General features: G+C 38.3%; 1 protein-coding gene across 12 annotated transcripts in view; it reads left to right on the forward strand.

The window, feature by feature from the left end:
* The window catches only part of plekha7a (pleckstrin homology domain containing, family A member 7a), a 159,277-nt gene that overhangs the window by 86,604 nt on the left and 45,954 nt on the right, over window positions 1-26,719 (forward strand). For 11 of the 12 annotated variants that reach the window (XM_044125296.1, XM_044125298.1, XM_044125293.1 and 8 more), the window contains 3 exons: window positions 1,248-1,331; window positions 17,780-17,897; window positions 26,033-26,137. In XM_044125296.1, the coding sequence (XP_043981231.1) occupies window positions 1,248-1,331; window positions 17,780-17,897; window positions 26,033-26,137 (307 nt within the window). Of the gene's footprint in view, window positions 1-1,247; window positions 1,332-17,652; window positions 17,671-17,779; window positions 17,898-26,032; window positions 26,138-26,719 lie in introns of those variants that run through there. The other variant, XM_044125305.1, reaches the window with a different exon arrangement.

Below are 26,719 nucleotides of genomic sequence, written 5' to 3' on the forward strand. Positions count from 1 at the left end.
TCTCCATATTCTATTACTGGGCTGGAGCCAGGGATTAGGGCCGTCCAGATAAAACTTTTTCATTTCCGATATGATACCAATATCGCACCTTCGAGTATTGGCTGATACCAGTTTTGACCTGATACGATATCGGCGCAAATCAGTCATGTGATTCTTATTTTTTTATGTGTATTGTGAACTTTTATGCTTCACGGCTTTTGATTCTTTTTAATTTTGAAATTTGATGTGCTTCTTTTACATAAACACTTAACATTTGTCATTATTATTATTCTCTGCTAAGTTGAATCTTAAGCTGCACTGTAATATGTTGTATTAATATTGATTGTACCTTGAAGCACTAGAGATGAAAACTAACATAAATGGCTAAAATAAAACCATTTAAGAGGTTTGAAGACTTTTGGGTAAACCTCAACCACCTGCTGCTGAGGCAGTACAAGCTGAGCAGACGGTCTAACAGGTTGTGTGTTCTTCCTGTGTGTGACAGGCTGCTGTTAGCCTGGGAGCTAATGGTGTCACTGTGCGTCCCTGTTATGGGATGCTCTTCGGCTCTCCTGGGAAAATCCCGCGCTCCGCCGTTGGCTTCGTTCTTCCGCTAAATCGAACGTGACTCGCTACGGCATGAGCGGCGCTCTCTGTTGACTGCTAGCAGAGCCTAAACTGGTTCTAAACCTTTCACCAGTTTGTTTTCGCTGAGTGGGCGCACTGCTTCTCATTATTAGGTCTGTGGCTCTGTTGGTGACAACCAAACAGCTCTAATGCTGCTAGCGCGATTTAAGAGCCAAAACGCATGGAGCTATAATTGAAACAGACAAGCTGATGCTTTCTCTTTTTAAATTTTTTTTTTTAACTTCTATTCAGTAATTCAAGTTGATACACTCAGATGTTCACGCACACACACACAGAGTCCATCTGCACGACTTGGTGTTGTTTACTCAGTCCAGTTGGTTGAGGCTTTTGAATGAGTCTGAACGCTCCGCCGTTTGTGCTGAGCCCAACACTTTGCGCCTCACAGGGCGGGCGGGACGGGTCTCTGGGAGAGGGGCAGAGAGGGGGTCTGTAGTCGACCGCCTCACATTCTACACTGGGCTGGGAAAAGTCCTGGTCCAAGGCCCGTCAGGGTGGAGAGATTGACAAAGGGTTCTAATTGTTGGGGGTACAAATATAGCAGGATGCCTTCAGTGTTTACAGTGCCTCAGGGGTTTGCTAATTTCATCTCTTTTTTCTCTGTCTCTCTTGTGTCTCTTCAGTCATAACCAAAGGAGCACGTCGTTCTGTCATCCTGTAACCGGCCAGATTTCCTCAGAGAACGTGGACTTCCTCCTGCAGGAACAGTAAGTGAAGAGATGTGTTACTTTACTGCCAGGGGAGCGTGATATGGACTTAAAAAGTCTAAAATTTGTGTAACTAAATATAAGGCCTGAAAATGTGCTAAATATATTAAATTTTTTTAAACTAACTTGGTTCTTAATATGTCAATCACAGGTCTTAAATTTACTCTTGGCATGATTACTTAATCATATATTATATATTATATATTATATATATATATATATTTTTTTTTTTCTCAGAAGACTTTTTTAATTGGGTACCTTGGCTAGTGCTAACTAACCAGCTAGCTTTTTTGCATTAGTGGAAATTTATTGCCAGTTGGCTGGACAAAGTTTATATGTTTCTTTGACGATATAAGTCTTAAATTTATTCATGGTGGTCTTAAAAATGTCTTTAAAGGTCTTAAAGTTGTTGTGTTGAAATGTGCAGAAACTCTCCTTGCAGTTTAATTGTAATATTTTGTTCGTCTGTTTACGATGATAAAAATTATTATTTGAAATGATCAATTGCGTCTTTTTTAAATAGCTGTTTAGCTGTTTAACTTTATTGATAGTAAAATAGTAAAAAATAACATTTCCAACAATGTCATTATTTGACATTTAGAGCTACAATGATAAATCAGGATTCTTATCATTATAATAAATGTTCACAATAAATTGTACAAGATAAATGATATTATAAATACCTTGTCTGTACCTTGGACCATAGAAATAACCTTGTAGAAACAGCTTGTTACCTTCAGTGTGTGTTTGCTTTCTACACCTGCTCTCATCTATATTGGCTTGAACATCAACTTTTCTTTAACTTATAACAAAAAAGCTACACTAAATTATGAGACAGGATCAAGGAAATCCCAGAAATCGTATCTGCAAATCATATTTTTTTTCCTTCGGTTTCTTGTGTGAAAAAGAAAATGTTAATGTTTTTCTCAAGGACATTCAGTGATGTTGGGAGTGTTCTTAGCGTCTGCTGATGCATCGGCAGGAACGAGGAAAACATCGCTCCCCTCTGGTTTAGACCAGGAGCGGAGAATTACAGCGGAGCGTACTTTTAGTTCGATCTGTTTTTCCCCCTTTGGAGAACTTACCAAAATATGAAAGTTATTTTTTCTTTCTCAAAGATCAAACCAAAAACTGAGCTCACCTTCCCCTTTTATATGGAGCTAGTGGAGTTTGGGAATAGCAATAATAAGCCTACTTTTTAAGTTTTAAAAAATAAATAAATAAGGTAGACACTTCTTTCTCAAAGAGGGAAAATCAATGTTTTCTTCTTTTGGCAGAATTAATGTTTAATAACTTGAACATTTCTTCAAGTCATGCTGCAGTTTATGGCATTTTGCTGCATGATGTTGCGTTGGTTAGCACTGATGCCTTGCAGCAAGAAGATCCTGGGTTCAAATCCCACGCGAGGCTCAGTCTGCATGAAATTAGCATGCTGTCTCCGTGCACATTTTGGGTTTTCATCACATACTCACACTTCCTCTCACAACTGGATCCCCAGATGTAACGTGTGGTAACTGTGCATCGTTCTACTGAAAATCTAGAGATATTTAAAATGATCTTTTAATAGTACATGTAAGATATGGCATGTGGAAACTTGCTAAGCTTAGTTTTTATGTTGAAGATACAGCAGACATGTTTTTATTGCATGTCGGTACAAAGTAACGATTTCTCACCAGTGTTACAGAGTCAACGTAAAAGCTACACGGTGAAGTGAAGCTGGCTTTTTTTTGCTACGCTCTTGGAGTAGCAGGTGTTTTTGTCAGACTTACTTTGTCTTTATAGGTCTCAGGTTCCCTCCAACAGGCTCAGCAGATAGAAAATTACATGAGAATAACAAAGCTTGTGTAGAAACAAGAGGTTTCACTTTAACAAACTGTAAATGTGTTTGGTGTATTTTTGGCTAAAACTGGTTTTGTTCATTCAGTGAAGCTTCTCACAGTGGATAGAGTGTCCAGACATCTTATTCAGCCAAGAGTACCGATACTTCATACTAACATTACTCAGGTGGTCGGATCTTTGAGCTCATCATATCAGCTACGTACTTCTCAGTGAAACACTGGTAAAAACGTTTCTTAAAGGCTAATAGAGGAGCGATGCTGTGGGGACTTCTTGAAGGCAACAAAGGGAGAGAGGCCCAATTGCAGTCTGTAAAATTACAAAGTCATATTTGACATGTACGGCATGCAAAAGTGACATGGTGACGTGATCGTTCTATAAAATGGCACTATGTTCCTGGAAATCACATTATACTGCCTCTTTAAATGTGATTCGGCCGTGTAGGAGCAGAGTCTGGCCGTCGGGGACCAGAATTTCCTCCCCTTGATCCAGTCTGTCAGCTCAGTTGGCCGTGTCTATTGGCCCCAGCAATCGTTATTGGCAGTTATTGATCGAGAAGAGTTTCTCTTTTCTTTAAAGGTCAAACCGAAGAGCTTGTTGACCACCAGAGGATAAGACACAAAGAAAGGATTGAGGAGGACAAATTGGCTAACATTTAAAAGTGATGTTACCGGAGGGAAAACTGAAGTTGTGTGTCTTTTTTTATTTTTATGTTTGATCTGTCCAGACTACAGAAGAGACAGTAGAAATAAGGGGAACGGATAACAGGGCTGCAGCAGCTGTCCAAGAATTTAAAACAAAGGATGAATGTTAGCCAAAAAATCCCCAATAAGGTCAAGTTTTATTTGCTTTTGAATATTTAAAATTTTCTCTACGAGCAAATCTCTGAATAGTCTGGATTTCTACAACTTATTTGGAGTTACTTTTAGAAGAGAAATACGTAATTAGGCGAACTTGGGAAGGTTTATACACGCCTTCATTTAAAAGAAAATATTCCTATTTATGCAAGTTTGCTTCATTACGTGAGAAGCAACCAAACTAGATAAAGGCAGCAAACAGTAAATACATTTTGGGGTTTTTAACATAAAGCATTAGATCATCTGCATAAAGTGAAACTAAACCCAAGTTCAGATTTTCTCTGCCGTGGCGGAAAACATTTATATTTTTCCGACTTACGATAAAAGACAAGAAAATTTAGGGTGGGAACATACAAAAGTAAAAAATATAACAATAGAGAAAAATTAATTTTGAACTACCTACAGAGCGATCATGAGTCTTGGTTGAGATCATGTTAAAATTTAATATCACACATTAAAATCAGTAATGGACTTTTAAAGAACTGCAGAGTCAAATCACACATTTAGTCTCTGTTGAGGTGAAAGCTGGGAGAAAAACCAGAAACCACAGGGAAATATGAATTAAAAATTAAAGTGAATACTGATCAATATTAAAGTCGGATTCATTAAAGTATGAAGGATTTTGTATTCCAGTCTGTGACACAGATTTCTTAGAAGGAGTAACTTGTGAAATTATAAACCAGTCTCCTTGGGCTGAGCTGTGGGTTCATATATTCGTGACCCAGAGAAAGAAATTCTACTAATACATCACTGAATTATTTCGACTGGATCCAGGTTAAAATGCTGCCTACCAATAAATAGCTAGACTGAAAGAAGACATTGATTTCCTTTATGTTCAGCTCCGTTCCAAATTATAATCTCATCTGCTGCAGAGTTCAGAATAACTTCCTTTTCCTTTGTAATTAACAGTTTTAATTGCTGTTTCTGGGCGTGTCATGAATATTTAATGAGGCTGACTCATCTCTCCTGCTCTCCTGTACAAACTCTCTGCTCTCAGGTTTTGGAGATATCGATGCTTCTGTGATTGAATTAGCTGCTTTCAGCCCATTAGACCTCTGCAGGCTCATACAGATCTTAGCTACAATTATCTTTTAATGATTTTTATAAGGGAATAACTGGATAAAAGTCAGATTTTCCTTTTCACAGTTATAAACACATATTTGGTTTCTTTCATGTGGAGAGCTGCTAATGTGGGACAGAATGACCGTGGACCCGGTACGGACCCGGATGAAAATGATCAGTGTTTTCACAGCTTTGCTCAAATCTGTTAAAAATATGCACAAATTTTGTTATAGGCCTGAAGATATTTCCCTAAGAGAAGCAATCAACAAAAATGTTTTTCATCTTAATTATTACTAATAGTAGCAGTGACTGTGCAGCTACATTCATAATGTTTTCATGAATATAGCCAAACAGAAAAGCAGGGCCATGCTGAATATTCTCAAACATCCAGTTGAAAGTCAGCAATCTTTACACAGAGAGTGATTGACAACGCTAAGACCCGCCCCCTGGCTCTGATTGGCTGTTTTTAGTTCACACTGGGAGAAGGAAGGGGCGCTTGCATTTTATACATTTTTTAACATAGATTATCTGTCTCATAAAATACATATCATGGTGACAGTTTCAACAAATATGCAAAAAAAAAAAAACAACCTTTTTTGTAAAGGTTACATAATGCAGCTTTAAATAACAGTCCTGTGGTTAGAGATGAAATGAGTTAGAGAGGAGCTGTGTAACAGCACCACTGTTAGCTTGTCATGTTGAAATGTTTGATTCGATGCATGCAGATGAAGCATCTGTCATGGCTGAACGTTATGTAAACACATCAGAGCCAAATTCAGTCACTACTTCAGGGAAGATCAATTAATCAGGCCTTTTCTGCAGCTGCAGATTAAGGAGCGCATCAAAATGTAATAAAGTGTCATTAAACAGACTTCTTCATTTCTTCGTTTTTCTTTGTCACTTTTCATTTCCTCTCTCCATCTTTCTCCATCCTGCATGATCACTGTAGCTTCTGTTTCCCTTTTTTCCCTTTATGCCTCCTTGGCTTTTTGTTTGAATTTGCATTTTTCGTACATCTGAATACTGTAGTTATTGTTTTCAGAATTTTGTTTAACTCTCATTTTTAATTAGATTTTACCTAGAAGTCAGCGCAGCTAGCTTTTTGTAAACTCACCTTTTATAGGTTCTACTTTAATCCAATCTTCAAAGACGAATAACAGAATGTTATTGCCAGCCACAATGGTACTTTTAGAAGTCTTTTCACAAAGAAGATAACATGTAATATATTAAAGCCCAACTATTAATTCTGGCACTTTTAAAGAAAAGATGAAAAAATTTAATAAAAACTGTTTTTCTCATGACATTTTTAAGGTCTAGACCCAAATGCAGGCAGGAGGCAGGTAGAAAAATGGATGAAAATAAAACAAGGTCATTCAAGGACTTGCAAAAACTAAAGTTTAGAAGGAGTGAAAATACCACAAGTGGCATTTCTGCTGGAAACAAACACTGACAGCAGTAAACAGCAGCACAAATGCAAACTAGAAGTAAAGTACTGACCGCCTCTCTAATACAATCAAATTAAGTTATGGAAATGTTTCCACCTTCTTCAGAACAATGAGGAAACAAAATACATAAAGGAAGAAGCAATCAGACTCTTACTGGTTGGCACCAATTTCCACTTGCCTTTAAACTCTAATAACATAGGTAAACTACAGACAGCCTTCTGGCTGTGTTTTCTGGTTGCTGTGTTTTCCAACCTGGATCTATTTCACATCGGACTCTCAACTAAAAGAGGTTTCAGTTCCAACCCTTTTTTATTTTTTTTTGGCTGGAATACAAACGAAGGAAATGTAAGTCTTTGCATTTGTGGCCGTGCTAGTGTGAGCTCTCAGGCTACTTTCATCTGGTAAAAATGTGCTTTGAGGGTTATTGAGCAGGATTGGAGTGGAAGTTTTCAGCTGTAGGACAGAACTAAAATAAAGCACACTCTGTAGGTTAGCGAGAGGCAGCAACATGGCTCACCCACCGCAGGAAAGCCATCTGAGTTAGTGATTCATTTAAATAGATTCATTATCTTACATAATTAATGCAAAATTTACTGTTTCGTTTTAGAAAGGCTATTTATTAATTCTGTGCATGCAAAATACTTTGAATCGTGTCGTCTACAGGTGGAACTGAAAACATTGGCTTTATAGTGATTGCAGGTTAAAAAAACCCCAAAAAACAAAAACCAGTTTCAATAGCAACATTTCCCATTTAAATCAAATAATTCAAGGCGTAAAGGTGTATGCAGTAACACTTGAAAATGTTAACCAAACTTGATTATTAGTGTAAGGAGATGGAACATGGTATCAGGCTCACAACAAGTTAAGTTACGATCTATGCTGTATTTTGGACAAATTCACTTTTCTGTTTAAAAAAAATTGTTGTTTTAATTGTTTTTAAATTGTTTTAAAACACCTTTTATAAGGTAAAGTGTGAGTAGTTAGTTCGTATAGGAAGCAGATACCAGTTTTAGCATCAATAGCGGTTAGCAGTTAGCCTGTGATGGTATTTTAATTTTGCCGGCAGGTCATTCATATTTTGTCAGCCAGTGTGTTTTCTCCTTCCAGAATACTAAAATAATAATAATTTTAAAAGTGTGGGAGGTTTCGTAAGAGCTTGTAGTCTATAAACATGCGTTAGCTAGCAAGCTAGCCCAACGAAAAGGATTTTTGTCAACGTAACAAACCTACATTTGGTTAAAAAAAAACAAAAAAACTAGCCTCTTGCTCTCAGCTTTGCCCCTGCTATTGAGAAACAATTGCTTCCTGTTGAAGTTTTAAATAATTGGATCTGATTTTACTGTATCGCTAATGTTTGGCTGTGACGTATCTTAAGTGCTAGCTTGATGAGGCTTACGGGAAATGGTGTGTGCTGTGAACAGCTGCGTGGAGAGTTGTGCTACAACATCTTTGTCTTAAACTTTCCTCTTGCTCTGACTTTATTTGCTTGATATTTTGAAACGTGCCCAACACTGACTCTGTGTTTTCATTCATATCCAGAGCCAAGAAACTGTAAAGTGTACAAATAATTTACTTTTGGAAGCCCATAAAACAGCACCAGTGCGTTTGTGTGTTCAGTCGTGAAGAGACCCAATATCAGAAACGAAAACTAACATATTTTTCAGGCAAGGTTGTGACACTTACTTATTTCATTTCATTTCATTACCACTGATTTATTATACTGTGAAGTTTGCAATTCACCTGTGGCAATGAAATATATATATATAATATTGAGTATATTGTTTTCATATAATAAATCAACACAAGCAAGAATGCTTTTGGTGTGCTATATCTGGTCATAAATGAGGAAATCCAAACTTAAGATTCGCATATAGAAATTTTGTGCTGCAAATGTTCAAGCTGAACAACAGCCTGAAGCAACAACTTTCAGGAGTCTTACTATCAACTTGCAGTTGCTAGGTAACAGTTGAAGAGGTAGCAAAAAAAAATAAAATTTGCTGGACCTAAATGTTTTATGTTTCCTGTTGATGTGAGCAGGTTGTAAATGTAACGGGTTTAGTTCGTGTACCTTAACCAGACAGTGGGATCTTTTTGCTTTTAACATTTGGAAAGCATTTCTCAGTCCTCTAAGTTAAACTAAGCTAATTTACTTCACCACTTTCCATCTCACATTATTAAAAACCTCCAAACTTTAGTTTAAGAATATTAACCTACATAAGAAAATAATTCAAGACATTAGTTATAAAACCATAAGTTTATCACAATCCAGAGCAGGTTTTAATCTTGTCCTTTGAAAAGTTGATGTGCTCCATATTTGGTAAAAAAAAAATAAAATAAAATTTCAATTTCAATTTCTAGCTATGTTATAGCATTTAAAGCACTGACAAAGTAATTTCAGTCACTGTGCAGAGAAATTGAAGATTACATTCCCACCCACTGTTTGCCAGAAACATTAATTATCTTGTTACTTTGCCACCACAGAAAACAATACAACAAAGACAATTTCAGCTCTTCTGCAATGTAACATTAGACACAGGCAGGATGTCTAATGTTGGCACCAACCTGCTTTATTAAAGAAGGCAATCCCCACCAAGACAATTAAAGGATATAATTTGTAATTTCATGCAGACATTATTCTATATATCCATACATTTATGAGAAATGTGACAATAATTATGCTTTTCCTGCATCTGCATAGTATTAGACCCATTTTAAGTCTGATTTCGTCATTTTAGAGTGGCTTTTAGAAAAGCATTGAAAAGATGCTAGTGAGTGTCAAGGACAATCTATTGGGTGAGTGCTAAAAGCAAAGATTACAATGTAGAAGTGAAGGTTGGCTGGACATTTACTTAGTTTATCCATCCAGCCACCCACCTGCCCACCTACAAATACATTATTACTTCCAGATTTATTAGCCTACACTGTCTAACTCCTATGCCTAAACTAAATGTCATTTAAGTTAAGCTAAGTTAACTTAGCTAAGATAATTTTTAACTTGGCTAAGTTAACTTAGTTTAACTTAAACTTAAGTTTACCTTGCCATGTTAAAAGTTAGCAAAATTAAAAATGAGCTTTTAAGTTGACTAAATTAACTTAAATAAGTTAAATTAACTTAGGTTGAAAGTTAGCTTTCAACTTAGATGAGATAACTTGGCTTAACTTAACTAAGCTAAGTGAGCTTAATTACTCTTGAAAACTTGGCAGCGTTCAGGGGCGGATCTACTGGGGAGGCAGGCGCTGGCAGTTGCCACCCCAAATGAGAGCCTTGCCACCCCAGCTGGTGGCTATGAATTCAATAAATAGACATGGCAAATCGGACACTATGCGCATGAATCTCTTTTGTTTGACAACATTGAATGCAACGCAATGTAACCTGACACCTATTGCTAAGTAGCGGGAAGTGCGAGAGAAGCTGCAAGGACATTGTCATTGGACATTACCTGACTTATCGTAAGCCTGACATGCACCATTGCTTTCCACTGAATCAGGAATATCGGTGGTCAGGAAAATACCACAATCATGCAAAGAATCTGAAAAAAAGACGTAATGTTTAGCAGTTAATTCAACCCTTATGGCAGCCGTAGAAAATAAAGTTCAAAGGTTTCACATTTAACAGGTGATGAAAACGTTTTAATTGAATATTGAAAAGTGAGCAGTGAGTTTAGTTATGTTAGCCTAACTGTTGCTGGCCTGCTATTGACTTCGGCAACCTTAACATATGCTGCATTTCAGTGTATTTTGGGTCCGTTAGCACTAAAACAGGACCACCCACGCACCAAGTCATCAGTAGAGCAGCTGTTTAAATCAGCTAATCAACCACCGCTGTGTTCAGGCGAAAACTTATAAATCACAATATAGACATCAAGCCTGGTAACATAATGTAACGGACTAAATGTTGTGTTTTGGGATTTTTGTGTACTTTTTTGTGTGGGAAATGTTTGTTTTTTGGTGTTGATTCCACTGATCGGTAACCTCTGCTCTATCTGCTCGTTGAGTTGTTGTCTGTCGGTTCCCATGGCAACGGGTCCACTTGTGATGCTGACACACAGAGCGAGAAAAAGCAAAATGGAAGTGGCACCCCATATATCTCTATGGGGTGCCCCCTTCTTGCCACCCCATAGATATTTTTCTAGATCCGCCCCTGGTAGCGTTAGATTTGAGTGTAATAAATTATGTATAAATACTGAAGTCCTTCTGTGAAGTTATTGATAGGAATTTCCTTATGCATTGAAGAAAAGGGTCATATTACAAAGAGCTTGTTAAAAGCACAATTGAGTGTTGGATGCTAACGGCTAGTTAGTTAACGGCTAACTGCTTTTGCTAAGAACTCAATCTGAAAATCTTCACTACAGTTGGACAGAACGATATGTTTGTTGGTGCAAATAATTTCTAATTTAGCAACATTAGGAGCATTTTGTTCTCAGCCGAAGTGTTTCTATTAGTCCTGCCTGCTTTTCATCAGAAACTTGCCTCATAGAGTTACTTTGATTCTTCCATGCGTGCTTGAAAAATCCTTCAATCTCCCATGGCTGTGGATTGCTCATATATTACGCCTTCTGCTCTTTCTGTTGTTGACCCGTGGCTGTGGGAGTGTCGAGTGTGACCCACATCCACAGCATTTTAAATAACTTCAATAACTTTCAGGCACTGTCTTTTAGTAAAATGTCAAACTTTTATAGGAATGGCTCTTTCTGTGTAATTAAATCTCATTTCTGCCCGGTCCGTTCACAGCATTCCTCAGATTTATTTATTTATTTGTCTGGATGAGCAGAAACGCCCTCCGCCCAGCTTACTCAAGGTCAATGTTACAGCGTGGAATTATAATGCATGTGCCATTTGCCTTAGATGAAATTATCTGTGTGCCATCACACTTCGATGACACTTCTGATCTTTGAATATGGTCTCCCTTTTTCATGACCCTTTCTTTTTTCTTGCTCCAAAGAATTTCCACCAAGGTCAAATTCCCCTAAAGTTTTCACTAAAGTTTATGTCTACATCTAATTAATAATTTACTCTATTTCTCTGTATTTCTGTGAACCCTTTACTTTGGGATTTATAGTTTATGGCTTAATTTCTCGCTTTTGATATCACTTCAAAGAATTGGCCTATAGTTAGGTCATTTGGATTACTACGCTGATATTTTTGAAGTTCTCACTTCAAAGGTTTATTATCCATTGAACTGATCTACTGTTGAACTGTTTCCAGTGTTGCTCTGACAATTTGACCAATTGATATTAATTAGAACCTGGCAGAAGTATCTGGTTTTAGGACGATTTCAAACCTGTAAAAAATCTTTGCAATTAAACTTTTTTTTTCTTAAACATTTGATGAAATGTAAAAAACAAAAAACAAAATATTTAAGGTACTGTTTATAGTTGTTTACATTGGCTAATGACATAAGGTAACCACAGCCTGTTGCCTGAAAATAGTGCACCGATATAAAAATTTGGGCCGATATCAATGTGCGATACTATTGCTGCTTCTATTCCGATAACCAGTATTTACTGATATATGACAGAACAAAACCTTTTCGCCTATTTTTTTCTGAAACACTAACAGCACAATCAGGTGGAAATAAACATTGATTGTTAATATCGCCCCAGCTTTAATTGTCCGATATTTCTTAAAATCGACTAACATTGGCTGATACCAATGTTGATGCTGATATGTCATATATCCCTACCTGAAATTGGCGCCTGGCTGGCTTTAAAGTCATGACTTTGTTTGTTTTGTTTTATGTAACTAAAAGCACGTCTACAGACAGACAATATAAATTAGCTTAAGCCGTATGTCTTAAAGTGTATGCTATTAATTCTTAAAGGTTCAGTATGGAACTTTTATGGAAAATATGATTTTTTTTTTGTATTTGTTAAAACTGTCATTATGTTGTAACAGTATAAGACACCACCAATCACAGCCAGGAGGCTGTTTCCTGGAATGGTGAGTTGTTGCTCAGCCATTAGCACAGTTAGCAGCGTCTACATGAGAGTGATTGACAGCGCTAAGAACCTCATCTTGTTTGGGAGTGGCTCGTTTCTTCATGCAGCAATAATAGCTGTCTCATACCATGCTGTCCTGACATAGTAACCATTTTAACAAATATGTAAAAAAACCTATTTTTCTAAAAGTTACAAACTGCAAACTATTTAAACTGCAAATAAATAAATTTAATTGAATTCTACTGCAAAAGCCTGTAGGGGCATTGATTGGTCAGTTTACATTTTTAATTTAATCTTTCTGATCTGACTTCCAGGTCCATTTCCTGCTGAATAGAAACGCCACATGTCTGAAAGTGTGTACACCAGTTCAGCCCAGTTCTGAGCCTAATGTTTAAAGGTCAGATTAGTTTTAAAGAAAAGAAAGTAGGTAAATTAAACTAATTCAATTTCGCCTCCTCAGACTCTGCAATCAGAATCCTGTTGTGCAAACCACTTCAATCAAAGCTGCCACACCCGAACTGCTCTTTGACCAAAGACCTTTTTATTGTGTGACTTTAATTGTGTCTGTGTGCTTTAATTAGGCGAAATGTCGCGGTTTAGCGGCTCTGTGCGTTAGCACCGCAGTAAAGATGAACCGAGTTCAGTGCTCAGACTTGGGCGATGATGCAAGGAACTTTCTGATTCCTCCAAGCGACCCCCGGTTCTGTTTTTGTCAAGTGGACGAGCTTTACCATCCGCCAACTCAACCCTGACTTTTAAAACAATTACACAAACAACTCAACTTTTAAATGAGAAAAAATGGAACTCGTTTACACTTTTCAGCTCTTGACCTTTTTTTAAAGTTTGCATGAAATCCTCCTGACAGCAGACAATGTCCTCCCACACTGCGGCACGCAGCAGATTTGCATTTGTAGGCAGAAGCTGATACTAAAGAGAAAAGCACAATTAAAACTCTACACAAAAAGTGTTTACCAATTAGAAGGCATAATAAGACAGTGCAGGTTCTGACAAGATTTGGGACTAGAAATGTAAGTAATACTGAATTTATCCGAGAGGAACGTTTCGTTGCCTAATTATATTAAAATCTGCGATGGAGTTCAGCGCGACAGGACCATTTGTTTTCGCTTTTCAAACTAATCAGACACACTCAGCCATGTCGATATTTAAAGTCTCATCTGTTTTACTATAGGAAGTCGTCTTCCACCTCCATGGCTTCCTGCTGTACTCGGAAGGAACGTTTTAGAAGGGAACAAACATATGGCCATATTTTGTGGTCAACTTAAGGTAATCAGGCTTTCCCTCGGAAAACTTGCTAAATCTGGGGGGAGGGATGCTGGGACAATCCACCAGCCAACTGTGATTTTGTGCCAAAAAATGTTAAAAGTTACAAAAATTCAGAAACGAGCAGGAATCATAATTTGGAAATAATAGCTTGAGACGCCAAAGGCCAATGGCAGGGACGGCACAGCTTGCGTCAACTATAAACCTAGCTAGATATTAGACTACACAATTTGATATCTTGAAATTAGGCCTCTGTCCCTTTAAAAACTCCTGCTGTTTCCAAAACTCCGCCTTCAGGAAGTTATCACATCATGGCTCCTCCATTAACGGTTTTTGCCAGCGTTTCACTGAGAAGGAGCTCCTATAATGAGCTCAGCAGATGTGCAGTACCACCAGGTGTTTGCTAATTGCTGATGGCTAGTCTGAAGGAGCCGAGTGGGGGAATTGAGGGGGAAAGCTGCTTTGTGAGGAAGAAGCCTGGAAACTGCAACTCCAGGGAGGAGCTGCATCTTGAAGGCGGAGCTAGGTCCACCCAGGCATTATGCACAGCTGAGTGGTTGCCATGGCAATTAAAGGATTTCTCAAACATACACGAAAGAATCACAGCAACACTTCAGGTATGTTTATGATGACAATGTAGCATGATGTAAAGCTCATAAAAGTTTATTTTACATGATACTGCCCCTTTAAAATAAACGCCCAGCCTGGTAGCCCGCCAGGCTTATAATGCACCGAGGGAAGCCCTGATGATGATCAAAATGCTTCAAACCCAAAAACTATGATTTATGTGGCATTTTTTCTAGCAAGCATCCATAAATACCCAATATCTGTTTTAATGAAACAAGGACAATTGATCAATGCAAATTATATTTGTGAGCAAGAGAGAGAGAGTCTTCTATTTCTAATTGAACCCTGAACATGGAGAATGAAGAAACAGATCCATCACTAGCAGAGGCACAATTTATCAGCCATTAGTTTTCTATTATTTTTCCCCCTGCTTTTTATCATAGAGAAAAAATTGTAGGACCATTGTGCAGCACGACTCGGGGCCGTCAGCATCATAAAGAAACATCTGTTGAGACTTTGCTATTAGCATCTCGTTTTTATTGTCCGGTACACGATGTGGCTTGCATCTGTACAGTTTGGTCCACCCTCACACACATTGCTGCTCAAATGAAGCTTTACATCAGCTTAGGCTGATAAATCTTCCTTTTTTTGCAGTTCTGCTGCTCAGGGTTTTATATCTCTTTGCCTGTTTTGACGACTTTACTCATAAAAATAAAATGCCATTGCAGATTTTAGTAGACGGCATTTAAAAGCTTCAGGCTGAGTGAACCCAGCTCAGAGTGTGGGAGCCGAGAAGAGATAGAAAAAAAAAAGAAAGTAATGGCTTTATTTCTCTCTGTCTTCAATGTAGAGCCTTTAAAACCACAAAATTAAATCTGAATATGTTTCTATATCAACCCTGGTGCTTTAAATGTTGCGTTTAAGTTATAATACTCCCCAGATATTCATTTCTATCTACTTGTTGGTTCTCCGTCACCCAGGAAAAAACTAAAAACAAAGCAACTTAACAAGTTATAAGTTAAATGGTCCATAACTTGTATTGGGATCCATTTCAATAAATCAATGTTTATGAGGAATTTTATTAAGAGCAGTTACTCATTAAAGCTTTTGTATCTAGAACCTTAAATTTTTGTAAAGGGGTAGCAGAGATTAGATTATTGACTCTGAACAAAACTCGTATAGAAGCAACATTTGAATTTTAGTTTTATTTCTCAATAGTTTGTTTACTGAGAATAAAACATGTTTGATGTGCATTACTAGTCATTTTTGGTCCTGCAGCTTGAATGTCATTTAAAAACTTTTTAAACCACATTTTACGTTACATTTCACTGTAACTTTGCCGACCTCCCCCAAAAAAGCTCTTAAGACATTTTGCTGTTTATGGTCCCCCCAATAATGAGATGGGATTTACACCCTTGGTCTTAAGTGTTGCTAGGCAGTCAGTGACAGTGTGAAAGTTGTTGCTATGAAGGAGGGTCCAGCTAGTTCTATTAGCCCATTGCTAGTTTGGTTAGCTTTTGCGTCGTTGGAAACCAGTCTAGTTTGATGATCTGTGTAACCCACAATTAGTCAAGGACTTTTAGTTTTGCGGGCCCACTTCCTGTGTTGCCCCAAACTCTGCTAGCTTACGTAAAGCCCCGCCGGCAGCGGGCACTTTGAACATCCTCACCTGTTTCCACTGTGGTTGTGACTTGCTGTTGGCGTCTTCATCACAAATTCATCCAAATCTTTGAACCTACCGATTTGATTGCATGGTGAGTTTGTTATCTGATAGCAGTATTGTTTTTATGTATGAAACTTCTGCTCGATTGCTCATTGGAGTGTTGTTTCATTAGAGTTATTGCCGCTGCTCACCTGGACCGTCACCGGGATTCTGTCACAGCTGATGGTGGGTAAGTACACCCCACTCTCTATGAGAAGGTAACTTGTTTGGTGCATCAATGATTTTGTGCGAGCTCTGGCACCTTTGCATTGATGCTGAGGCAGTGAAGTTAAAAAAGGAAATGGATCAGAACAGGATGTAGCTACACTTAAGTATGATATAGCATACTTATTTATTTCATTTATTTATTTTTTCCTTTCTCTCGCTCTGCTTGAGTGTTTGACAATTAATAAATTTTATTTTTCTTGATATTTTGAAAGTGCACTTTAACTTTAAATTGATAACTTTGAATTGATTAGCTTGAAATATTGATTGATACTCTTTTTGTTTTATTTTACCCAAATTATGGTAATTTTAACCCGTTTATTGAAATGTTTCTATAATTATTAGAAATTTAGTAATTGCATTTTCATTTAATATGCATAAACTAAATGCCTAAATTTAATAATTATTTCATATTATATTGTATGTTTGTACATGATTGTTATTGATAAAACACTTACTGGGTTCTTCTGACCTTTTAGGTTGGGATTTTTCCCCCTGTTGGATCAGATTCTCATCTGGATCTGAAGATGGCGAGCTAGAAAAAGGACTATGGACTTTTTGACTTTGGAATTAATTTATTCTGAGTCACTGATCTTGTCTCTCATTGTGCTGCTGTAATTGTCTGTTTTTATTCAAAACTAAACTAAAACTAAAAGCACTGCCTCCTGTTTTTCATTCACACCTCAGGCTCCTTAAAAGGATAACCTTCTGATGCTGCGTTTGTAGCCGCAGTTAGCTGCCTAGCCCATCAATGTTACATCTGCAACATCTACATTTGACAAAAAAGCAAAAATAAAAAATATGCTGGTGAAGTTTTCTTGAATTCTGGATCTACCAGTTTTGGTTCCTTTGCTCCTAAGCAGACAGTAATCCAGTGTTTCATTAGCTTCCATTCGTCTTCTCTGTTGTGTAAAGCCTTTGAAGCAGTCTTTCGTCTCTGCTTTTCTCTGCAGTCTCAAGGCTGGATTAGCTTTAGCTTAGCATATAAAGCTACATATGCTACCACGACCTGCTGCTTTGTGCGCTATTGTATCTCACTTTACAGTCTGTTCAACTGCTTCCTGTTACACGCCAGCTGCTTGAGGCAATTTATTTACACTAATATGTCTGAACAAAGAAGGAGATGGATTCATTGGAAAGATTCCATTCATTGCCATTCAAGGTGTGTGTGGGTTTAGCTTGAAAGTGTGACGCATCCTGCCGTCGGGTCGCTTTAAGTGTCGCAGTGTGAGAGGTTGGCAGCCTGTTCTACCCAGATATTCAAACTGGCAGCTGCTTTTGCTTCCAGACTAGGAGAACTGACTGCTGCAAGTCGACTAGCCATGGAGGGACGGCTTTTACAACCTAGAAAGTGGATAGAGCTTGAATTTTGTGGAGCACTTGTAGATTTCTAAAGCAGACCGACGACATTCCACTAAACCAAAAGTGTGATTGAGGCACAATTAATCAGCTGTCTGTTTCCGGGGCAGAGCAGTCTGACACTCGTTCCTTTGTCTCTGTGTGTGTGTGTGTGTCTGTGTGTGTGTGTGTGCAGGTCGCAGGGTCCTCGCATCATGTCCAGATTCACAGCTGAGCAGCTCTCCAGCACCACTGTGAGTGAGGCCTCCACCGCCATCACGTCCTCCACCGTGGACTCCGCCTCTGCCTCCAAGGTGGGTGGGCATGTCTGTGCTTGTCTATAGGATACTTGCTTGTTTTGTGACATTCGTTGGTCGGCCAGAGCATGATGTTTGTAACTTTGTCCACGTGTAACAAAGAGCGACGTGGAGAAATCGACTGGTGCCTGGAATTGGACAATTTTATGTTGGCTGGACGTGAATGTTGATCAGAAATCTCAATCTCAGTTACTAAACCCAAAATCAGCTTTTTTGTTTGTGGAGAGAAGCTTATATATTGAGCTTTAAGGTGCTATAATTTGATGCTCTGCAAATTGTGACATTTAAAAGTGTTTAATCTTGTAATATTTGGCCTTAAACTGTCTTAGTGCTGCCCTCTTTGGGTTGGAGGCTGGCTACTGCAGTTGAATTTCCCATTTGGCTGCCAACGGTGCAGCTCGGTTGATATCTACGTCTGTTTTAATACGCGGTAGAAGACCAAATGGAAGAACGGAAAACGGTGCAAATGTGAATTTGTGATGTCTAAAATAAAGGCTCGCTTCACTGCTACGGCGTCAAATTCCTGCCAAAAACTGTGAGGTGCTTAAAAAGCACACACCACAGCACATTTATTATAACCTTTATTTAAGGTTAAATAAAAGAAAACTTTGACTTGCTGCAAACGTCACAGAATTTCCTAAAGAAGCTTCGAAGTTAAAGATCTCCGATTCAGATCACACGTAGGTCCTGAGCCCTTCTGTTGTTGCCAAGCAGAGATGCCGCCGAGGCTTTTTGCTTCTGTTACTCTATCTCTTACGCTTTAACACACTCGTCTCCAGCGCCGGCTTCTCCGGCTCCGTCAACAGGTGCCGCGCGACCCAGATTGAACTCGTGTCATCGAGTAAGGCGCAACAGATGACAGGACATCCATCAAGACACCCAATCACGGGTTCCGAGCCCGGTGTTTTATCGGCCCCGCGGCCGTCCCAGGTGCTCTGGCTCATCGCTCCCCTACCTGTCATCAGATGGCGGTAAAATGAAGCCCACACTGACGAGAAGAACTCTGCAGAAAGAGGCCTGTCTGGAGATGAATCATTGGTATCCCCTCTCACGCAGCCCACCGCCATCTCGATTTGAAACCCGCCGTCTGTATAAGTCATATCTATTCCTCCCCTGACAAGGCGTCAGAGGGTGTGCTGAAACAGAAATTACCCACTTCCCCTCTGAGAGTAATGTGTCACAATTCTCTCCTCAGCTCTTGTCGTCTCCACGTGTTGGAGTCACGTTTGGTTATTTTGTGGTTTTAAAGCAGCCTTCATAATATCTGGGAATGGGATTAATCAAAGTGACATGTAGGGGTCCCTATTGTATGTTCTGGATTTTATTTTTTAATTTTTTTTGGTGCATTCATACGCCTCATCAGCTCCCCTTGTCTTACTGTTTAAAAATAACATCTTTCAGCCTAAGAAATAGGCGTGTCGAACAGTAGTACATGGTTTATCTACTTTTTACCGTTAACTTTAAGAATTTAGAAAAAAGAAATAATTTGACAAAAAACTAAAACCTCACATTGAGGTGTATCTTTAATTAAACCTGTTGTCACTATGTTTACTAACTTGCCATGTATGCTGGAGTACTGAAAAAATGTAACACGAAGACCTAAAAATGGAAAGCGATGCACATTTTATTTTATTTGAAGTCACTTCTCCTTTAAAGTTTGCATCGCTTTCCAATTTATTCATCTAGGAATGCAATTTCAATGCTCCGTGAGCAACAATTACTGGGACAATTCATCATCAAGGAACATTAGCTATTGTGACAGGCCTCTGTGCACTGCCAGTCAGATGGCTGAAAGCTTCAACACAAATTTCCCTTGATATCTAGCAAAACTGATCAGAAAACATTGCTGGTTGATAAAATAGTCATGATGCGAAGCCTGGACCATCACTATGGTTCTAAATGCTGTGATACAATGATATCCTTATTGATATGGTATTATCATTATTATTATTATTATTAGCTTCCTCTTTATCTTTGTTGGTATGGTAGTATCAAACTACTTTCAAAGATTTTTGTTTTCATTTGATTACAAGTACTTTAAAGGCGGGATTGTTCCCGGTTAACCGGCCAGAGAGAATCAAATCAAATCAAATCAAATTTTATTTGTATGGCACATTTCAGCAGCACGACCTTTCAAAGGGATTTACATCAAATCAAACACAGAAACACAAAGTCATCAAGTGGGGCGTTCTTGCTTTTGCACCCATAAAAGGTTTACCGGTTTCACTCCTACTGTGTTACATGGAATGAAATGCCTATTGGTGTTTTCATTCCCACTCAGGCTCACAATCACACAGTTTAAAACCATGTAAACAGCCTTTCAGACGGCTTCCGGCACCAGGCTCCGTACAACTCTTTCACAGAATTTCATTCTCCCTCACGGATTTTTGTGCAATTCTATGGTACCTGTTGGTGTCTAAAGTTTACAGGGTTTCCGTTTCGCGCAATGAAAAAACCCGGACACACACACACACATGCACACACTCTGCCACTTTGGTTGTGAGACGCAAACTGGTGCATGGAGACAGATCTAGTCCACCAGCCTCATCCTTCTTGCCTTTTTACGGGAGGCTTTGATGGGATGGGAACGAACAGATTTAAGAACCTCCATCATCAATGCTTTGAAACGCTTCTCTTTGAATTTCTCCATCTGGGTGTTTCTTGTGCCAGGAACGACCGTAGACAGACATCAGAGACCTGAATTTGTATATTTGAAATATGAAAGTCTTTTTTGGGAAAGACTGGGCGATGCGAGTGAATCGAGCGTCTGATCAAATGAAAGACGGACTTCGCAGTCAAAGACAGACGTTCCTGCATTTTAGGATTTAGAAGGTCTAAAGGGGCCACATGGAATTTGGGTGAATGCTGAAATTCTTATACACATGTGGCAACAATGACCCAGTTAGGGCTGAAATGATTAATTGTGATGAATCGATTATGGTTATAATAATCAACTAATTTAGTTATTGATTAACTGTTAACAGGAGTACACGGTCTCAAAAAAGGCCATTTGCTAAAAGAACAACACCATCAAAATAATAACTAAGACAAGATTTACAAAAATATATACATTTTGCATCTTAAATGCAAAATAAGTTTTTGTTTTTTTTTATTTAAAAATTTTTTATGTAAATATGTTTGGCCTGAAATTCCTCAAGTTGTATTGTTTTTGCTTCACCAAGTTCAAATTCTGTAGATAAAATCTTCTGTTAAGCAATTATTGGCCAATTATTAATTGGTCAATCAAAAAAATATATATCAGCAGATTAATCGAACACTGACGTTGAGCCTTTTCACAAATTGATGTTTGAAGTATTTTTGTAGCTGCACTTCCATACTTTGCTATAAATGAGCAAGCGCTCACTAAAGAAATGCTACGCTGCTGCATGTTAGACAATAAGATGTGAATGTTATCATCTTAAAAAGCAATGGAATGATTTATTTTCATATTTAAATGCATTTCTAATAATATAAAAAAACATTCAGTGGAAAATCTGCTGAACGTTTTCCATTTTTAATCAGATTAATTGATTAATTATCAGAATAATTGATAAATTAACCAATTTCTAAAATATATGTTCTGCTTGTGCTGCACTCACCTCGGCATTACATATGCTTAAAGTAAATCTGACATATTGTCTGATTAATTTAGCTAGTAATTATCATAACAAGATGATGACTATAAATAATATATTTTATTTCTTTGCATTTATACCTGTGTAAAATGAACTTTTGGTTTAGCCACCATACATAGAAAGATTCTTTATGATTACTGTAGCCTGGAGGTAAGGCCTTTTGCATCTACGTCAGATGAGTTTCTTTTCATCATCTCTCTGTCCCCGTAGCCTCTCTCAGAGTGTGAGATAAATGCTTATGGGATGCAGATAAGAAAATTAAGAGATACATCTGAGGGTCTACTTTTAATTGGTTTTCCTTTTCAGTCTAAAAAGCTACAAAAGTGTAGTTCCTGTTTTATTTTGCTCGTCTACACCTATAGAGGCCAAGAGGAGTTGCGAATCAGCTGAAAAATAATTGAGTATTTTATTAACCCAAAGTTTTAAACCTGCGTATTCTATTTGGTTGTACAAAAAGCTACCTAGCCAGTGATTCTGTCTGCTTAAGAACCCAGACTCCCTCCACGCTGCCACTCTTTGTCCCCCGATCCGTTCGCGGGTCGGGATTCACATTAAGCGTCGACTCCAGTAAGTGCATCACAAACAAGAGCTCTGAAGGGGACGGGAAGGCATTACTCTTGTTTAATTACTTTGCCTAGGGGAATTAAACTGGCGGCGGTGTGGTCTCGGGACGCTCCCTCTTGGCTTTCAGCTCGCTTAATTGTGTGCCACTCACATAAGAAGTAGCAGTTTAGACTCTCAGTCACTCACCTACAAGACAGAATGCTGCTGCGCCGCAGGGACCAGTGGCTGTTCCACAAAATTACCCTTAGCCTAAAAATAGACCTCCGCATTGCACACTCACGCACACCCACATGGAGGCAATGGGAGGCGTGCCACATGTACGTACATGAACATGCTTAATATTTACCTGGTGGCAATGTTGTAGTGTCTCTGTGTGTGTTGTCCTCTCGCTTGGCCAACCAGCCTCCCTCTAATTAGTGAGTCTGTTTGCTTCGTTCCAGCTGTGGAGCGGCAGACATTCATGCTCACATCAAGCAAACATTCACCTCTAGCACTGATGTTGGGTCTGGACACCTGGGGAATGTAGTCTTTCTTCTGAGATTTTAGAATACTGTAGGCCTGTCGCATTAAGCAATTAACCAATTAATTGCATGATAAACTCAATTGAGCTCTACAATTTACATTCTGATCATAATTTTTGAAAGGCAACTTTCGTTTACATGATCCATTTTATTTATGGTTTCTGCTGAGTGTTTTTTGTTTCTTTTACTTTGTGTTTTTGTTTGTCACATTTTATTTTGAATATTTGACATTTCTTCCAGTTTTTAGTGGTTAGCAGTGCTTGCCAAGTTATTTTCCTACAAAATTAATGTTTTTGGCCTTCGAGAAAGCAAACTTGGGTCCGAAAATGGTGTCAAAACGACAGTTTTTTTTATCGCAATAATTTCTGGGACAGTTTATCGTCCAGCAAAATTTATCGTGTCAGGCTTGGTTGTAAAGTGACTTTGTGACAGGGTATAAGTTAGATAACATGTAGGATGTGTTGAGTTATAGTTATATTGCTAAAGCATTATTTTTAAACTTAAAAAAAATAAATAACACAAGGTATAATTTATAAAATGTTCACAAAAAACCTGCAAAACACTTACACATTTAAAAAAATTACCAATCACTTTGAAATAAAAATAATTTCCACTCTATTCCTTAGATAAATAGTTGCATTTTTCATACATCAGAGTGAAAACACATTTCAGTGTGTTCAAAACAGACCATGCAGATTGGTAGCTGCTGGGGTTTTTATATGGAGTTCCTCAGAGTTGAGTGTTTGGAACAATGTTTCTTTTTCATATCAGTGATGTGTGTAAAGTTTTTATACCGTCAGCAGATGACCAAAAATGTATTTTGCTGTGTAAAGAACATGAATCAATCTGGAGCTAAATATCTGGTTTGTGTTAATACATTGACTTTAAATCTAAGTAAACCGATTCTCCGTCAGCCATTTTAACAACTTAAATTTTGATGATTCGGTTTTGTCATTTCCTTTGTCCTTTTCACTTTATTTACGTTTAATTCCCCGTTTTCACTTTAACCTTCCTCGTTCCTGCCTCCTCTTCTTTGGATTTGGATTCTTACAAAAGACAAGTTGATTCTTTAAATCCCGGTGAAGGCACTGCAGCCGCAGCAGTTAGTTTCTCAAGGGAAATTATATCTGTTGAGGATACAGGCACTTCAAAACGCACGTGCTATTATTAGAAGGGAATGCTTGCTCTTTGTCAGCTATCTTTCATATGCATAGCATGTTGGCCTCGTCCGTCATCACCAGAGCCTGTCACCACCCATAGTCAAGTATTCAAACTTTCCTGTCAGCGGTTTTGTACAAATAAAAATCAATAAATGCATTTGTATGCAGGCGCTTTTACTTGAGTACCCCTAAATAAAATTCAGTTCAACCAACTACCTTTAGGAGTGACATAAACAGTAGACGGTGTGTAATTTAATCCCAGCATTCAGCTGTTAGAAAGTTGTTGAGAACATTACTAGCATCATAAAGCCCAGCAGGGATAAAGTGGAGAGGTTGAGTCAGTGGAAGTTTACAAAACAATGTCCCGACATGCAGATCGCATCAGAAAAAGCCAATTTAAACATCAGAAAATGGAAAGAAAAACGTTAAGCTGAGAAACAGCCAAGAAGCCAGTAGTAAATCTGGAGGAAACTCAGGTGGGAGAATCTGAATCGGTTGGGAATCTGTTGTCAAAAGAAAGCTGTAAAAAATCCAGATTGTAGTTTGCTACAATCCATTGTAAGACATGCAAAAGGGTAAAATAAAGATGTCAAAGTAGGTAGTTGTGTCAGATGAAATGGCAGTGGCAGTGTTGCAGTTGGATTTGCTAATTGAAAGCCTAGTGAGTGACCCTCCTGTGGACTTAAGAGACGGGATCATTTGGAGTTTTGCACTCTGTGCGCGGTCTGGTCGGGTCACGCTGACCCTGCGTGTGCTTTTACAAGTTTTTATTTGTGTGTGTGGTTTTGGGAACTGACAGTCTGACGTCGCACTAAGACCATGAGATGGTTAAGCTATTATTAAAAGAAGCTTGTAAATATATATATCTTTGTATTTGTTCTTTCAAATATGATGAATTATTTACTAAAGAATTTTTGTCTTATTGTATTATTTTTAATAATAATTTTGTATGGCAGCCGATTTGGATTTGGTTAGAAATAGAGATTTTCCTTCATGCCATTTCCACTTTACAGCCCCTTTATTTTATTTATTTATTTTTTGTATACCTTAAAAAAAAATTGAAATTTTACCATTTGAGTAAAAATGAATAATGATGTAGCATGAGTAAACTAGATCCTTCACCTTCTAGTGCCGTTTCAGTTGACATTAACTTTTTTCTCCATCCATCCATCCATCCATCCATCCATCCATCCATCCATCCATCCATCCATCCATCCATCCATCCATCCATCCATCCATCCATTCATTCATTCATTCATTCATTCATCCATTTTCTTACACCCTTATCCCTTTGGGGCCAGGAGGAGTGCTGGTGCCCATCTCCAGCTGTCACCATCAGGGTCACCCTGGACAGGTCGCCAGTCCATCAAAGGGCAACTATCCAAACTTGCAAACCTCTCATCATTTTATGCTACTGATTTAATATCGTCTGTATAGTGACCCTTTGAAAACCTGTTAGATGAACCCGTAATCATGCCTGAGGTTCAGCTGTTTTGCTTTGAATAGGGGGAATAATTTGAGTGGGTGAAATGGTTTTGAGTTGTAGCCCAAAAGACTTTTAGCTAAAAAAGCCTGTCATTAAGGAGGCTGTACAAATTTTCAGACTTTGCCATTTACAAAAGTTTGAAAAATTTGAAACCATTTCAGGGGCATTAGTACTTTTGTGAGACATACAATATAATACACTGCAGTCACCATGGATTCTCAGTTACTGACTCGCTTTCTTTGATGTTACCTCTATTAACTTTTCCATATGGACATATGGAAATCTCTGACTTTCACTTCACAGTCCTCCTCCTTCTCACCCAGGATAGAGAGATTTTGTCTTTGTTTGACAAATGTTATAGCAACAGTGACTCTCACTGTCAGAAATCAGGTAGAAAATTGTCTGTCGCCGAGTAATGACTATAATTAGGCAACAATTGGGGCAGAAAAGGAGAGGTATGAAAAAATAAAAAAAGGATAATGACAGTGTGGATGAAGGCCTGTGCTGGGCTGCTGTAAGTGAGATTGAATGCTCTGATTAAGAGCAGAGCCCCAATTATGTCCCACTCGGATAAGTCAGATGTCTTCCTTTTAATCTCAACTTCTAAACCACAGATTAAATACAGAAGTTTAGCATTTAGAGGTAAAATGCACATGCTTATTTAATCTATTGGTTTAAGAGCCTGTTTTTAAGTTACCTTGATGCCATGGAAGGTTTTCTTGACTGACTGAATTACTCCTGGTTGTTTGGGTTTTGTGTGTTGCAGGCCTCTAGATCCAGCGGGAAGATTCACAGCTTTGGGAAAAGAGAACAATCCATCAAGAGGAATCCTAACGTCCCAGTGGTGGTCCGAGGATGGCTGTACAAACAGGTAGCTACCCCCCCTCCCCCCCAGGTAGACAACTAACACCAATATTACTGTGGAATATTGTAGGAATTGATGCATGGATGAAATATGTCAGACTGCACAACTTTGTATGAAAAAAACAAGCAGATTCAAATGTAGGAAATGCTAAAGTGGTGAAATAATGGGAACCCCACAGGCATGACCTTTGTCATAAAATAGGCTTATCATGACACCTGTATGACAATTAACCACGGCCTACATGCCATCTTTAAAAAGAAACATTTTTATCAAGTCTGTACATGCTTCAAAAACAAAGTTTTCAGGCCGTCGTCTTATTAAAAGAAAAACAGTCAGTTTCCACATTTTTCGGATCATCAATTATTTTCTATTTTGTTGGCCAAATTTATTATATTTTTTTTTTACCATTCTTAAGTTCAGGGGTCGAACAAAATCATTTCAAGGGCAACAAACGGCTCTCGGGCCGCGCTTTGGACACCCAAGAGGCTTTGATTGGCTACACTGTAACCGTGGTGATAGATGGTCACGCTGCTGTTGATTGAATCGCCATCTTGACCATCAGCGAATCTTGAGAAACGTGTATTATTA

Source organism: Gambusia affinis, linkage group LG08 (genome assembly GCF_019740435.1).
Source record: "Gambusia affinis linkage group LG08, SWU_Gaff_1.0, whole genome shotgun sequence".
Lineage (NCBI taxonomy): Eukaryota > Metazoa > Chordata > Actinopteri > Cyprinodontiformes > Poeciliidae > Gambusia > Gambusia affinis.